This window comes from Dermacentor andersoni, chromosome 1, assembly GCF_023375885.2.
Source record: "Dermacentor andersoni chromosome 1, qqDerAnde1_hic_scaffold, whole genome shotgun sequence".
In the NCBI taxonomy this organism is placed as follows: Eukaryota; Metazoa; Arthropoda; class Arachnida; order Ixodida; family Ixodidae; genus Dermacentor; species Dermacentor andersoni.
In genome coordinates, this window is record NC_092814.1 from 232693846 (window position 1) to 232708025 (window position 14180).

Here is a 14180-nt window from a genome sequence, read left to right on the forward strand (position 1 = left end):
GTCAGTCGTGGTCTTCATCGAAGAGACATTATTCATCTCCTACTTCGTTTCATTGGGCCGCAGTATAGAATAAATAAATAAATAAATAAATAAATAAATAAATAAATAAATAAATAAATACAGCAGTACCAAGTATCAGGCGACCGTGGCGCAGTGCCCCACTGCATGCCGCAAAGCTTCGGCAGAACGGGCGCTTCGGGAAGCGGCTTCTCCACCCGCTCCTTCCCGCGCGAGGTTGTTTACTCTCAAATCGGGCCAGAACAGCTACAAAGTAGGCCGATCTGAGGGCGCTCGCTCATCAATCATGGACCCGCGGAGAAACGCAATCACAACGTGCGGCGCTTTCGCGCGCAGCGTTTCCGCAGTGCGCCGTCCGACCGTGTCGTCTTCGCTCGGTGGCATTTCGGTGGGCTCACTGGTGTGCGCTGTTCGCAGCGGTCTCCTTGCGCGCATCGTGGAGGCCCGCGCCGAAAACGTGGCCGTGCCGGCGGCGCGTAGCCGGAACAGCCGATTCGGTGCAGCGGCGCGCATCGACCCGCTCTATCTCGCGCGGTGTGCGTGCACGCCCGAGTGTAATGCGATTTTCTTCCCTTACGCGGCTTCTCCCGAGGGTGCGGCGCCGCTGGTCAGCCATTCGCTTGGCTTCACGTGCAGCGCGATCTGCGGGTGGCCGTATCGCCGCTCCCCCTTTCTCTGGACGCCACCTGTGGTCGAATGAGCTCCGCGTTGAGCAAAGAGTTATCCGCCGGAGACAATGCGCTTTGGAAGGTCCCATACTGAGCTATCCCCTTTATTAGTGCGTCCTCCTGTAGAGCACGCAGTGCCGTCATATTTTTTCGAAACTGTGCCGTAGTAACAGTCGTGGAAATACGAGGTCCGCTCACGGGAGCCATAAGCGGGCCTGCACCCCCCGCTCGTGCTCGCGTACTGGTAGCGCGCTCGGTCGTTTCCGCGCAGCTTTCTCAAGGCTCCACCGCGTCCATCCCGTGCTTAAATGGCACGAAAGGAGCCGTATGCTATAGTTCACCAGCAACGTGTACAAGTTCCGTGTCGGCTTTTCGGTACCTTCCCGCAGTATCCGGGAAATTGTGCGCTTATAAGAAGCGAACATATTCTACCTCTTTACTTTCTATGCTCCCGAGAATGCGCCTGCCTTCCGCACGGTTGCCAAGTTCTTTCCTCCAAGTGGGGCCCAAACGAGGCGCCGACACCACTATGTGCCGCATGTGCCTACGAGACGGCGATTTTTCCTGGAGAGGCGGTTTTGTTTGTGCAGGAAACCAAAGAAAAGCCTTTGTTAGTAGCGATTATCCCATTATTTTACGCGTGTAGCCGCACATATCTTTTTTTGTCCTTGCAGCCCTATTCTGTAGGGCTAAATATTGCCCGCCGGTCGGTAAGCGCGAGTTGGTAAAGCCCGTCCGCGATTTCGAGAGCTCTTTTGCTTTTGCCGGCGACTATCCGCAGAGGAAAGCAAATACTGGCTGTAAATACAACTGCACAAGGCGCTACTCATTTCGAGAGGCACCTAAATTTTAGGAAAAAAACTAAGAAGGGGGAGGTGGGGGGGGGGGGGGGGAGTAGGGTTGGAGAGGGCAAGGGGAGGAGAAGCGCACGCTCACAGAGCGTGCTTGGCAACCCGAGAACGAGCTGCCATCTAGTAGGCACCAACGCGACGAAATGGACGGAGAAATTTTTTCACAGGTGAGGTAAGAATAATGCTTGTACGTATGCACCACGGTATGTCTGATAATGCTGATGCTCCTAAGCAACAATATGGTATATTTTATACGAAAAGGCGACAAGGCAAACAATATACCGGCGTAAAACCATCCCAACGCCGAGGGTAGCTTTAATTTTAGAGCAGTAAATTTTAGCGAATGAGCTTGCCCTTTATGAGGACTTTAGCTCGGGGCCAACGCAATTTTCCTGGTCAAGTTCATGTGAAACGCAGAAATGCTTTTTGAGACAACCACTGAACCGATTTGAATGAAGTTTGTTGCATTTAAGAGAGAAAGCAGAATTTTGCTTAGGCATCCGTAAATGTTCGCAAAAAAATTGCAGAAAATCTATCAGTTAGCAATACTGAAGCGCGAAGTTTGGTAAATCCGTAACTGTGAACCAATTGAAAATAGATATCACGGTTTTGTAAACTGCATCTGTTAGAGCATCTAAGCCGGCATATTTGATATATATGAGCGTACAGACTACGCGAAGTTGTTACAATATTTACGAAGGCATTGCAAAAGTTCTACTCGCAAATGAGTGGCATATTTCAGAGTGTTGTACAATACGTACATCAATTTGGTCCGTTTTAGACATCTCGATAGGTGCAGCCTACAGTATTGTGATATCGTATGTTATTGCTGAGCAGCAAAGTTGTAAACTTAATGGTTCCATTCGTTTAAATTCGGCAGTATTAAACATTTTTTTCTAAAGATATCGATGCCCTAACTTGAGAATATATCGCCTACAGTCGCAAACTTTGTAGATGCAACAAACCTAATCAAATTCGGTGCAGTATAATAATAATAATAATAATAATAATAATAATAATAATAATAATAATAATAATAATAATAATAATAATAATAATAATAATAATAATAATAATAATAATAATAATAAATAAAAGCAGTTATCCTGAAGGTTCTGTGAACACTTCTTAGGGTAAATTGCCGTCGAAGAAAGGTGCACGAGAGCAGTATTTCTCTAGCAAGCGGCACATTGCGTCACCACCATCAGTGTTGTTTTCCTCCCTAGACGTGCCACAGCTATAACTTGAAATGAACTGGGCGCAGGAAAAGCCAGGTTTGTAAAAACACCGCGTTGCGCATGGAGGTGCGTGCATGACTGCCTCCTTAATTGCATGCAAGCAAAGCACCACCGCTCGTGAGTTTTCCTCGATGGTGAATAAATAAATAAATAAATAAATAAATAAATAAATAAATAAATAACGCGCGTAGAAAGAAGGGCAGAAGTTAAGTCAGAGTGTGCACAGGAAAACTGCGCGTGTTGTGACCTGTTTCGTTCGCGCAACGAAACGGTACTCATACAGCCGTTACAACATGGTCGCCATCCCCGTAATACGTCACTGCGCTTAGACAAACAGTAGCGAAACTGCTGCAGTAAGCGCGAGACAGGAGCCGCAGCGTATTAAAAGTGAACATAACTTCTTCGGCCCAAAACGTGCTCGGTGCTCATGCACACCGATGGCAGCTGAAGATTGGCCAGGAAATATAGTAACTTTCGAAAATTATTAATAACGAACGAAATAATTCTTCGTCCCTTTTTAAAGAGAACGCGTTCTCCGTTCTCCATGTTGTTTCCTTTTTTTTACCCTCCCTTGCCAGTGTATGCCTTTATATACAACACCCCCCCCCCCCCCCCATTCTCTTTTCTCTTCTTAATGCGCGCTACGCAGAGCATTGAGCGCCGCAAAGATAATTTACATTCCTCGGCCATAAAGCTCACCTCGTTGACTACAAAGGAACCGCACGTACGTTAACCGGAACGTCGAATTAACTAAAACTTGAAGCGGAGAAGCACAGTGCGCGCTTTGGCTAAACACGAGAACGCCAGAACAGGTTCGGGTGTACGTAAGATGTCTGTGAGACGGCGCTGCTGATAAGCCGAGTATAGCTCTTAGAGCGTTAAAAAGAAAAACGAGAGCATCAAAATGAGTCCGGACAGACGGTGTTCTTATGCTGCGTTCTTTATGCTGAGGCGTAAACGGGTGAGATAACCGATTCCCCTTCCTGGTGGGTAATAATAACCAACGCGAGCTTCGCTGTATACGGTTACCGGCGCAGAAAATGGGACGGCGAAAGCGGCGCTTAAGTATGCACTCGCAGCGTTCTATATATCGAAAGATAACGAAACAACTTCCGCAGTAAAATTGCCCTAAAAATTGTCCTTTATGTGTGAAATTCGCGTCGCGATGCGTATATACCGCGGGAAGCTACACGCGAGCAAGCCTTTTAACGCGTTCTCTCTTTCTTTTTCGCGAAGCAGCGTTCTCTCACGTCGTGGAAAAAAAGAAAAGCTAATAATCAGTGAGAGGAGAGAAAGCACGCGTTTCTCACGCGAGCTTCTTATCGTAAAAGAAAGTAGTGCCAAACCCAAGGCTTCCGTACTCATCACTTAGATGAATAATTATTTTTTCTTTTGAATACTCAAATGGGCCAGTACTTACAAAGAAATAACAATCGCACCACACCTCTATACTCAGTGGTTTAGTTCTGCTCTTGTAGATGTTACGCGCTGGTGCTTTAGAGTTGACGCCAGAATACAACATAACACAACGCCGGAACGCGGATCCGCAGTATTTTAAAACAGCGCTTAGCGAATCCCTATGTTCTTTCTTTCTCACTCGCGATTTTACGTGGCCACAGAGGCAGCATGCAGCACGCCGCTATATGGCAACAGGCATCTCGCTCAGGTCGCACTCGGTGAAAGCGTAAGCGAACTAAGCCGCACCGAAGGCACGCACTTCGTCAGCGCGCGATACCTATAGCGGCCCCTTTACAATAATTAACTTCATGCACCTCTTTTCTTGTAACGTCTCACAGACTCCTCCCCCGCGCGTCTGCGAGCGGTAAGAGCCTGGGCTTATGGAGCGTGCTGCAGGAACTTACTGCAACAGATAGACGCTAGCAGCAAGTCGCGCATCGAAAATCGCGTATTGTTAAGTGGCGTTACAGCTGCTGGGCTTAGGCTGCAATGGTGTATAGTGATTTCGGAGGTGAATACACCCGGCGCGATGACTCAGTGGGTATGGCGTTGCGCTGCTGAGCACGAGGTAACAGGTTCGATTACCGGCGGCATTACGACGAGGCGAAACGCAATAACGCCCGTGTGCCGCGCTTTGGGTTATATAATAGAAACTTCTTCCTCGCTCACCTGCTATCATCATCGTCTTCGTCACTGTTGTTCCATTATATCGCCATGTTTGTTCATCGACCGCTCTTCCAGTGTGGTCATTCGCGGGTTTCTACAAAATGGCGTCGTGAAACCCGGGAGCTGTATCATTCAACGACCGAACAGCCCAACCAAGACTGACTGATGACGAGCCCACGGATGGATTCGCCGGGAAGAGCGGAGTCAACGCTATTGGCGGCCCTCACCCACCTACCGACAGCCGCCTGCTACAAGGAGGTCGAGCTGGCCATGAATAGGGCACTGATGTGAACGACGTAAGCCTCATTTTCGACGATATCGACGCGGCTCTCTGTGAAGCCACAACGGCTCAACTTCACCTCACGAGCAGCCGTCTCAAATTGCTTGAGGAGAGGCTTCGTTTTCTAGGCGAAAAGGTTGAAGTACTGATCTCAGACGACGACATATATGAAGAATATATTATTCGGGTAGATTACAGATATAAGCTGGTTACACTGAAGTCTAAAATCAGACTTGCTATTGAGATGAGACAGAGTGGAAACAGTAAAGACGTGTCACAGATCTCTGGAAGCAGAATGACCATCGTAGTACTCTTGTGCTTTGAAGCGCTGCAAAAAATACAACCGGTAAAATATTGTAAGACCGAAGCTACAAGCCATGACCGCAATGAAGAAGGTAAAAGAAAGAATAGCATAAAGACAGGCATCTTCAGTGACACGGAAGTACCTACTGAAGACAAAAGTAAAACCGGTAGTAACATGGTTAGTGACGTGGATGACGTAACCGAAGACAGCTGTCAACTGATGTCATCATCTTGGACTTTAGACACGCGTAGAAAGCACAAGGACAACCAAGAAATAGCTCTTGTAACCACAGTGACACCGAAAGAGCTTTCGTGCAGTGTGCAGGACATGTGTGCGAACGGTTCAAGTAGCAGCACGCAGTTCGACAGCGTCTTCGATGAACATTCCAGGAATTCACGAAGACCTCATTTTGACCGAAGAGTCACGGTGCAGTCCAGGCAAGGGAACGTGTACTCATTGTACTGATGACTACAAAGGCGCAAGCATGAACCGAAGCGAAATTAATTCCAGCCAGTACAGGCGCCGACAACAGGAGGCCCATCGGCACTGCACAATCAACGTAGAAGAGCGTCTGGTCACCGCGTTGTCTCCCAGTGTCAAAACTCAAAACTGTTTACCTCCCAAAGAATCCTACGTGGCACAAACTAACGTCCGACCATTAACACTACTAATGGAGCGGATGTCCAGTAAAGCAAGGATAACGATACATACGAGACGGGATATCATCTGCGCAAAATCAAAGCAGTGCAAAGACAGAACAAGGTGTCCATTTTGCCGAGTGATTTGCCAACGCTGCACATCTGTTCACGACGTTCACACTGTTTCAAGGAAGATTAAGTAACGACCACATAATATACAAAGCGCCAACTTCTGGTGTTCAACGTTGAGCACTACGTGTGCGCACCGGAACTGACACTACGAAACAAAGTACAACTGCGTATTCCGTAAGACAACAAGGACAGGGCACATATCCTGGTGAATACCGGTCACAAGGCGAATTCACACGAACCAGTGAACAACGTCACCCCTGCGAGGTTTCCTTCACATTCTCTGGCCTACTTGATCTTCGCGATCGTTTTTACATGGTGTAACCGGGCTGTCTCTTTGCCAAGGACACAAAAATAACCCTTCTTGTCAGGGCGGAGAGTGGGTAGAAACTTCTCCCCATGGAGAAAGAAAAATATAGGAGGGAGCATTACGTCACGCAGCCAGCCTTGGCAAGCTAACGCTCCGTGAAGCCACAGTGGTGGCCCAACACGTGACCCCTTCCGTCAAGAACAGGGATCAAGAATCGAGATTTGCTGAGACGTTTGGTTCCCAGTAGCTATGCCAGTAGTTTTTATTCGGTGCGCACTTGTTCAGCTGCCCGACCGTGGCTCTGCCTGCAGAACGGGAACACTAAAACCAACCGCGCACTTTGACGAGCGATCACTTGTTGGGCCACCACTGGCCTACCAGATTTCGGCTTCAATCGCGTTGCGGTAGGCTCCCTCCTCTTTTTTCCTTCCTCCATGCTTCTTCCTCACTCACCTTTATAAAATTCTTTTACTTAGAGAGAGGGGTTTGACCGCCGCCTCACTCCAAGCTAAGCAGGCCGCAGGCGGTCACACTCAGGCTCTTGCAAACGAACTCCTACCCAAATCCGGCTTCCCTAAACAGCATATATCCCCGTATTTGTCCGAATTGTTCTTGCGTGGCCTGTGGTGAGGTTGCTACTTTCCCTCATGTGCTCTGGGATTGCGGGTCGCTGGGCCCGAAATTCACCGAGGAAGAGTGGGACGCGCTTCTGCGAAGTCCCGTCTTTGAGGACCAAATCCTGGCCGTCCAGCGCGTCGTGGTATTAGCCGGGTGCGCGTTCTATAAAACCGCGTTTTGCTGGACCCAATAAAAGTTTATTCACTCACTCACTCTACCTTATATATATATATATATATATAATATATATATGGAAACACCATGTATTGAGAACACTAATGCAAAAGAGGACTTTTCTGTTGTTTTCTTTTTTTTTTGTAACTTACTAAATACCAAAAGGCACTTTTTTAATGCTTTCATTCTGGCGTAAGCATTCCCCGTGCATTTTCCTTTTTAAATTTATTTCTTTCGTGCTTTCTGGCGAGATTTCATTAGCATATCACATGAGAACTTTGTCACCCTCTGCTTTTCATATTGGTACCTCTACACTCTCTTGTTCCATTTCGGCCACCCTTTCCTTGAATATTTATTATTTTATATTATTTTTCTATTTTTCTGTTGTTTGTTCACAAATGATGGTCGGGTCAACTACGATGAAATAATTTGCTCGCTTTTGAAAGCCTCTTCATTTTCCTGAATGAAGATGGTTCGATCCATGAAGAAGAAAGAGCTCCGAACATCAAGATCTGCCTCCACCCCATCCAACCGATTTCGCCAAAATATGATTGTGCACCATCATCGAGACAAACGACAAGCCCGTGATGGTGATCTAGGCATGCCGCGGACTACTACACGTACTATGTTGTCGCTGCTTTTAGCTAGCGATCCCCTAACACCGACCAACCCCTTGAAGTGGCCAAAACCTAGCATTCGAGAGGTGAAGTCGAACACCGAAAACAACGTTGCAATAGGCTCAAAAAATAAAAAATTTAACGAACTCATTTTACTGGCTCAGTCACACACACACACACACACACACACACACACACACACACACACACACACACACACACACACACACACACACACACACACACACACACACACACACACACACACACACACACACACACACACACACACACACACACACACACACACACACACACACACACACACACACACACACACACACACACACACACACACACACACACACACACACACACACACGCATGCACGCACGCACGCATGCACGCACGCACGCACGCACGCACACACACACACACACACACACACACACACACACACACACACACACACACACGCACGCACGCACACACGCACACACGCACGCACGTACACACACACATACACACACACACACGCACACACGCACGCACGCACTAGAGATGACGAAGTACTAATCCATCACGGACGGACACTTGTACTACACCGTGATGCCATCCAATTCCACATTGAGAACACACGGGGAAAACCGGCGTGGCCAAGTACACTAGGCACTGCGTATTTTTTTTTTTTTACCTTAGAATAAAGTGATCTCCCCCTCTCTCTCTGGACATCCCAACAGCAAGAGCGGCTCCCGACACAGTCGCCACTGTTGGCGATCCACATAAAGCACGTCAACGCGTCCGCTCATTTGGACTCAGCGCCAGAGCCGGGGAGCCAGCTGGATCCGGACAGCCAACTGACAGCAAAGGCTTGGACTCAAAGTCGTTAAAAAAATATCCGAATCCAACGCATATGTTGCAGTCTACGTGACGCGAAGCTTTGGTGAAGTGTTTAAGTAAGCGCTATAAGTAAAACCAACAGTGATGCGTAGAGTCGTGTTTAATTTAATCCTATGCAACGTGTAATCTCATGCAATCGCTGTGTTCATGCACCGCAAAGGGTCACAACTTCTATATCCCTCGAGTCACATTCGCGCTTACATGCAAATACATTTAATGCTTCTACACCCCTTGTGTCACAGTGGCACATACTCATTGTGGAGTGTCACATACACATTCCGGAAGATTAGATAAGTATTGGCACATGCCCAACGGAACATACCGAATGGTTAAATCATAGAAAATAAAGTAAGAGAAAGAAGTCGCTGAATGTAACGCGCCATTCTTTTAATAGGTCGATGTGCTTTAGAGATGCCTAAAAGCCAAAATTACGTGTAAGGTTTTATGTAGGAATTTATTTGTTTATTATGCAGAACATACATGTGCTTACTCACCTTACTTTGGCGGTCAGCATAGGCTGTTTGCTCGTGCACATTCGGAGCACATACAAGGTTTCTTTTTTTTTAGCCGCACCCATCTTTTATTATATTTTTTTAAATTTTCCTGCGGCGGATAATGAAATTATAACCCTTGATCTAAATTACTCGATAAGGTGGCCATTACTTCTACAATAAATCAACGTAGTAAGTGGAATAATCAACATAATTAATCTAATTACCTGGTTAATTAATCACTTTACGGCACATTTTCAATCTACGTATTATAGCTGCTGAGTTCACAAGGCGTAATCACTTGGAACGAGTTCTCTGGACAGCACCAGTTACGAGATATTAGTTTAGTTAGATATTTTAGATATTAGTTATTAGCGTTCCAGTTACTTTTGTGCTTCAATGCATAAAACAGCGGTTTCTTGAAAAAGTAACTGGAACGCCAATGCATTTCTTCGGACACGTAAAATTCGCGGCCTCAAATCAGTAATTAAGAAGTTCGTTAATTAAACTCATCTAATCATAGATAATTCAATTATGGGAAAATATCCTGGTGCGATACGTCACTGCTGACATAATACCTTTGGTTGCGTCCTCGTACATTATATATTTTATTTTTAAGAGCTTGGCTAACTAACGTTAGCTGGGTCACCCTGTATACGGCGACGAAACGAGAAAGAGCCCGGGAAAGAGCCAAAGAAAGTTAAGAATCGTTTTCTCGCTCCTCAATAAAAAGTGAGGTTTTTCACAATACTTTACCGTGCTGCGGAGAAGCTTGTTTTACGGTGAAGTGCTAAATGTATGCGACTTCTGGTGGTTGTTGCACGGGGCAACTGAACACTTGCATCGTGCATAGTGCTTTCACAAGTAGTGCTCAGGGCATAAATGCTGCTCTAAATGCACGTTTACTAATAAAATTGTAAAAAAATTGTAAAAAAAATAAAATTGTTAAAAAAAAGTAACATTGTAAATGCGGCGGTCGCGCAAGGCCTGACTGTCCCAACGTGGGAGCGGCCCGCAGCGCGCTGAGTCGCGTACCTCAGGACCTTATTAAAGTTTTGCATCCATCCATCCATCCATCGCAAACGTTGCACGGAAGTAAGAGTCTCGCAAGAAAGTCAGACAGGAAAGGGGGAAAATAAATAAATAAAAGAAATAGAGAGAGAAAGGTGAACCGCGAGATCTCTTCTACAAAATAAATTAGCAGAAAAACTAAAGCATCCACCCCAACTAGTCATCCTGAAGGTGCAACTGATGAATCACACAAGGTGTTGTGAAGTTCACTTCTAAAACCAAGTTCAGAATTCAACAATTGTGGAACGGAGTCACCTGATTTCCTCCCACTCCTTGAAAAATATTTGGTAACGTAAAAGCTAATTTTACATTAGTAGTCAGCGAACGTAGCTCTCACCGGAGTTGGAGCGCGGCCCTCTTATTATGGTAACCTTTATAAAGGAATGCATTTTCACATTATTGTTAGGTAACCTCTTAACATGCGTTAGAGAACCACAATCACAATAGCTCGGTTGGTCTTCCTCTCTCTCTCACTCCTTACTGAGGAAAAAGGGCTAATTAGCGTAAGTGCTGTACGAACTTCTAATACGTAGGCGCACAAAATCGACAAATGCTTACCTATATATAGCAAAGGTGACCGTGATAAGAGCGTCGATACACACTTCTTACATTCCTTTAATATCGCTACATAGGTTCGTGTCGAGACATTTCAGATGTGTGTCATTTTAGTGAGCAAAATATTGGCAAAGCAAACACACTCGCCAGACAAAAAAAAATCGTTTTTCAACCATTCCACAGAAATATTTTGGTTATACTATGCCGCATGCAAGAAAATATGATACCTGTATTGCTTAAATACAAAATTTTGGCAACTAAGCTGACAACAAATGCTAGAAGGCAAACTACGACGTTGGGCTTGTTGATGCATAACAGTGAATATTTGTGACGCTAAAGGTAAGTGGAAGAAAGAACAAACAGACGTCCAGGACGCCAAAGAATACGATAAGCAAACCAAAACACCATCGCAAAGTCATATCTAGAAGCTGATCTCGTAATCGCGCAGGGAGACAGAAGGAGCATTGGTACATGTGTCACTCCTTTCATTGATATTCCCTGCCTTTCCGTCTTCCCTTCTCTCTCTCTCTCTCTCTCTCTCTCTCTCTCCCTTTCATTGATGACATATCATTCCATTGCCACTGGCGCCATCCTATTAAGGCGTATTCCTAAAATGTGAATGACGCTCTTTTTGTCCATTTGTTCTTTCTTCCACTTATCTTTTGCACCACAAACATTGACATAAATATTAATAACAACTTGAATTTCCATGTACACTCGAGTCCGTTCTAGCGTTAGACAATAGTCCTTGTGGCAGGCTAGTCGATATAGTCTTTGGAAAGCCACTCAGTAATATAGATACATCTGCAAAGTAACCGGTCAGCTTGGACGGTTTCATATGACCAGAAATGAGAGATGCGTGGTCGCTGGTCCGTAGAGAAATTGTGAATACATGGCTAGACCGCCACATGTCCTGTGCAGCGCAAGAACATCCTGGCAAGATAGATTGCTACATACGTGCTTGTTGTCGTTCTGTGTTTTATGCCATGTTAAACATGTTTGTTCGCAATTATATAACTCATGGCGCCTCACAATCACCAAAGCGAAACACCTGGTAGCCCACCTACAGTTCCAATAGAACGATTGAGTTGCTGTGTTTGGAAGCGACTCTCATAAAAAGTACATCTTAATGCTTGTTGCTACGAGATCAGGAGAAGAATAAGACAAGGACGGCCTGCTGAAGGCACAATCAATCCAAATACAAAGTACTTTTCGTGTCTTTCGTTGTCATCCTTGTCTCATGCTTGCCTTGTTGCCAAGACATTGGTGTAGCAACGAACAACACTTGTAACATTGACAGTTGGTTTGCCGTGAATTGTACGTGAACGCTTCCTGAAATCGTATCCTGTATTAAGGCAACGCGTACGGTTTCCACGGGCTATTACATTGTATCAAACTTACCCATCGTCAAGAATCGGCAGTTTCTGGCACTCACCACTTTAGCACCCTGTCTCGCTATCGTATCATCATCCCTATATCGTGCCATCCTGAAAAGTGGGCGAGATATGTCCCTCTCGCATGACGTGCGGATGGCGTATTCCCTTCTAATTTCAGCGGTACTTAAACACGTTGAAATTAAGAGGGAGTTGAGCCCGCACCAATTTCAGCTGAATAGAGAAATGCTTGCTCTAACAGACCTCGCCTCTCTCCACGTTCGCTCGCTCAAGAAGCTTGTTCCACCAAACGTCCCGTTGAGAGGAACGCAGTCGGCCAACAAGGGCACAACAATACTACGCTTCCGCACGGTCGAGTGGGGCCTCTACTTGGAGAGTGCGTGTCTGTCTGAGCGCGGCTTTCCCCGAGCTTACGTTCGAACATAACGCTGGAGAATGTGCCGGAGAGAAAAGCCTCGTCTTCGGCACCGCTCGGTCAGTGGCAGTCACCATGCATGCGGTGACTGTAACGCGGGAGCCCACCTTGCTTCGTGACAGCATGGTTGCGGACGATGAAGGATCCAGATACTGTAGCCCGTCCGGCGGCCGGTGCACGCACTGCTTGCTTGAGCTGGGCTCACGGTGGACGGTGTTGTGTGCGTCTGAGCGGTGGGCCAGGGTCGGATCCGGCCCACTCTCTCCGGCAATCGAGCCGCCGCCGCGAGGCGAGAAGAGGGGGCGGGCCGCTGACCCCCTTCATGTGGACGCCGCTCACTCGAATCGGGGACCCCGGTGGGCCCGGCCCTCCTCCTCTCTCCGTCGCACGCACTGAGAGCTGCTGTACACACCCGCCTGGCTGTACAACACACGCGCTCCGTTCCAAGTCAGCTACGGGACACTCGCGGGCAAGGGGGCTAGGACACAGCGAAACTTGGCTGTTTCGCTTGGCACTGTGCACAAAGGCATAGGGGCGGGTGTTCCGGGGCAACCGCCGCGAAAGTCCGCGCCAAGCAATGCGAATGAGAACGTGCGAAGTCGGCATCAACGCCTGTAAAAAATGCAGGGAAGTTGTTAATAAGATGTTACGTACAGTTGCTGAGGCATGTACCTTTCTGGGCGTATACGAAAGTTAGGCCCAAGTTGCAGTGCACGCACCTTAGTCCTCACTAGTGCGTGAGACGTCCCAGGAGAAGCGGAAAAGCGAAGCAAACGCGCACGAGGCTGTCTAGGTGAACCTTGTGGACTTGCGCAGATTTCTATTAGGGGGCCACTTCACCTCCCTCCTTTGTCTCGTTTAGCGCTGAGCCCGGCCCACAGTCATTGAGATTGGCGGCGTATAGCCATCTATTACAGGAAACCAGTAGCTTGTACGTACACCTCCCCCCCCTCCCCTCTTCACCTTTAAATGTATTTAATTGTCCTCCACGTCGCCCAACCCACAAACACATGCTTTTGCTCTGAGAAACTTTTTGAATACTGTCCCAACAACGGGCAGTGAGTCAGTTTAGCGTCAGAATTTTCGCAGTTTATCAATCGAACCTACACATTCTGAGAAAGAAAACCACGTGTGGTATTGCTTGCTTAACAAAAGTATTGTCTTATGCCGTATAAATTAAACGTTGCCTCCGATTTTCTCCTGGCAATCTTCAAAAGTTCCGAAAAGAAAATGCCACAGAAGTTCAAATAATTTTGTCTTAAGTGCGAGCGATGCATTCAGTTATTTCCGATGCTATCGAATTTGAATCAAGAAATTGATAGTATGTAGCGCGCCTAACCTTACCACTTTCCGCTGAACAGGATATTTTCTATAAAAAAGATGTA

The 14180-nt window shown here is 46.7% G+C and overlaps 1 protein-coding gene across 1 annotated transcript in view; it reads right to left on the reverse strand.

The window, feature by feature from the left end:
* Positions 1-13031, reverse strand: part of LOC126548516 (uncharacterized) — a 45828-nt gene extending 32797 nt beyond the window's left edge. The window contains exon 1 of the mRNA XM_050196737.2: positions 12903-13031. Within this exon, the coding sequence (XP_050052694.2) occupies positions 12903-12920 (18 nt within the window). The 5' untranslated portion in view covers positions 12921-13031. The remainder of the gene's footprint in view (positions 1-12902) is intronic.
* Positions 13032-14180: the final 1149 nt, after the last annotated feature.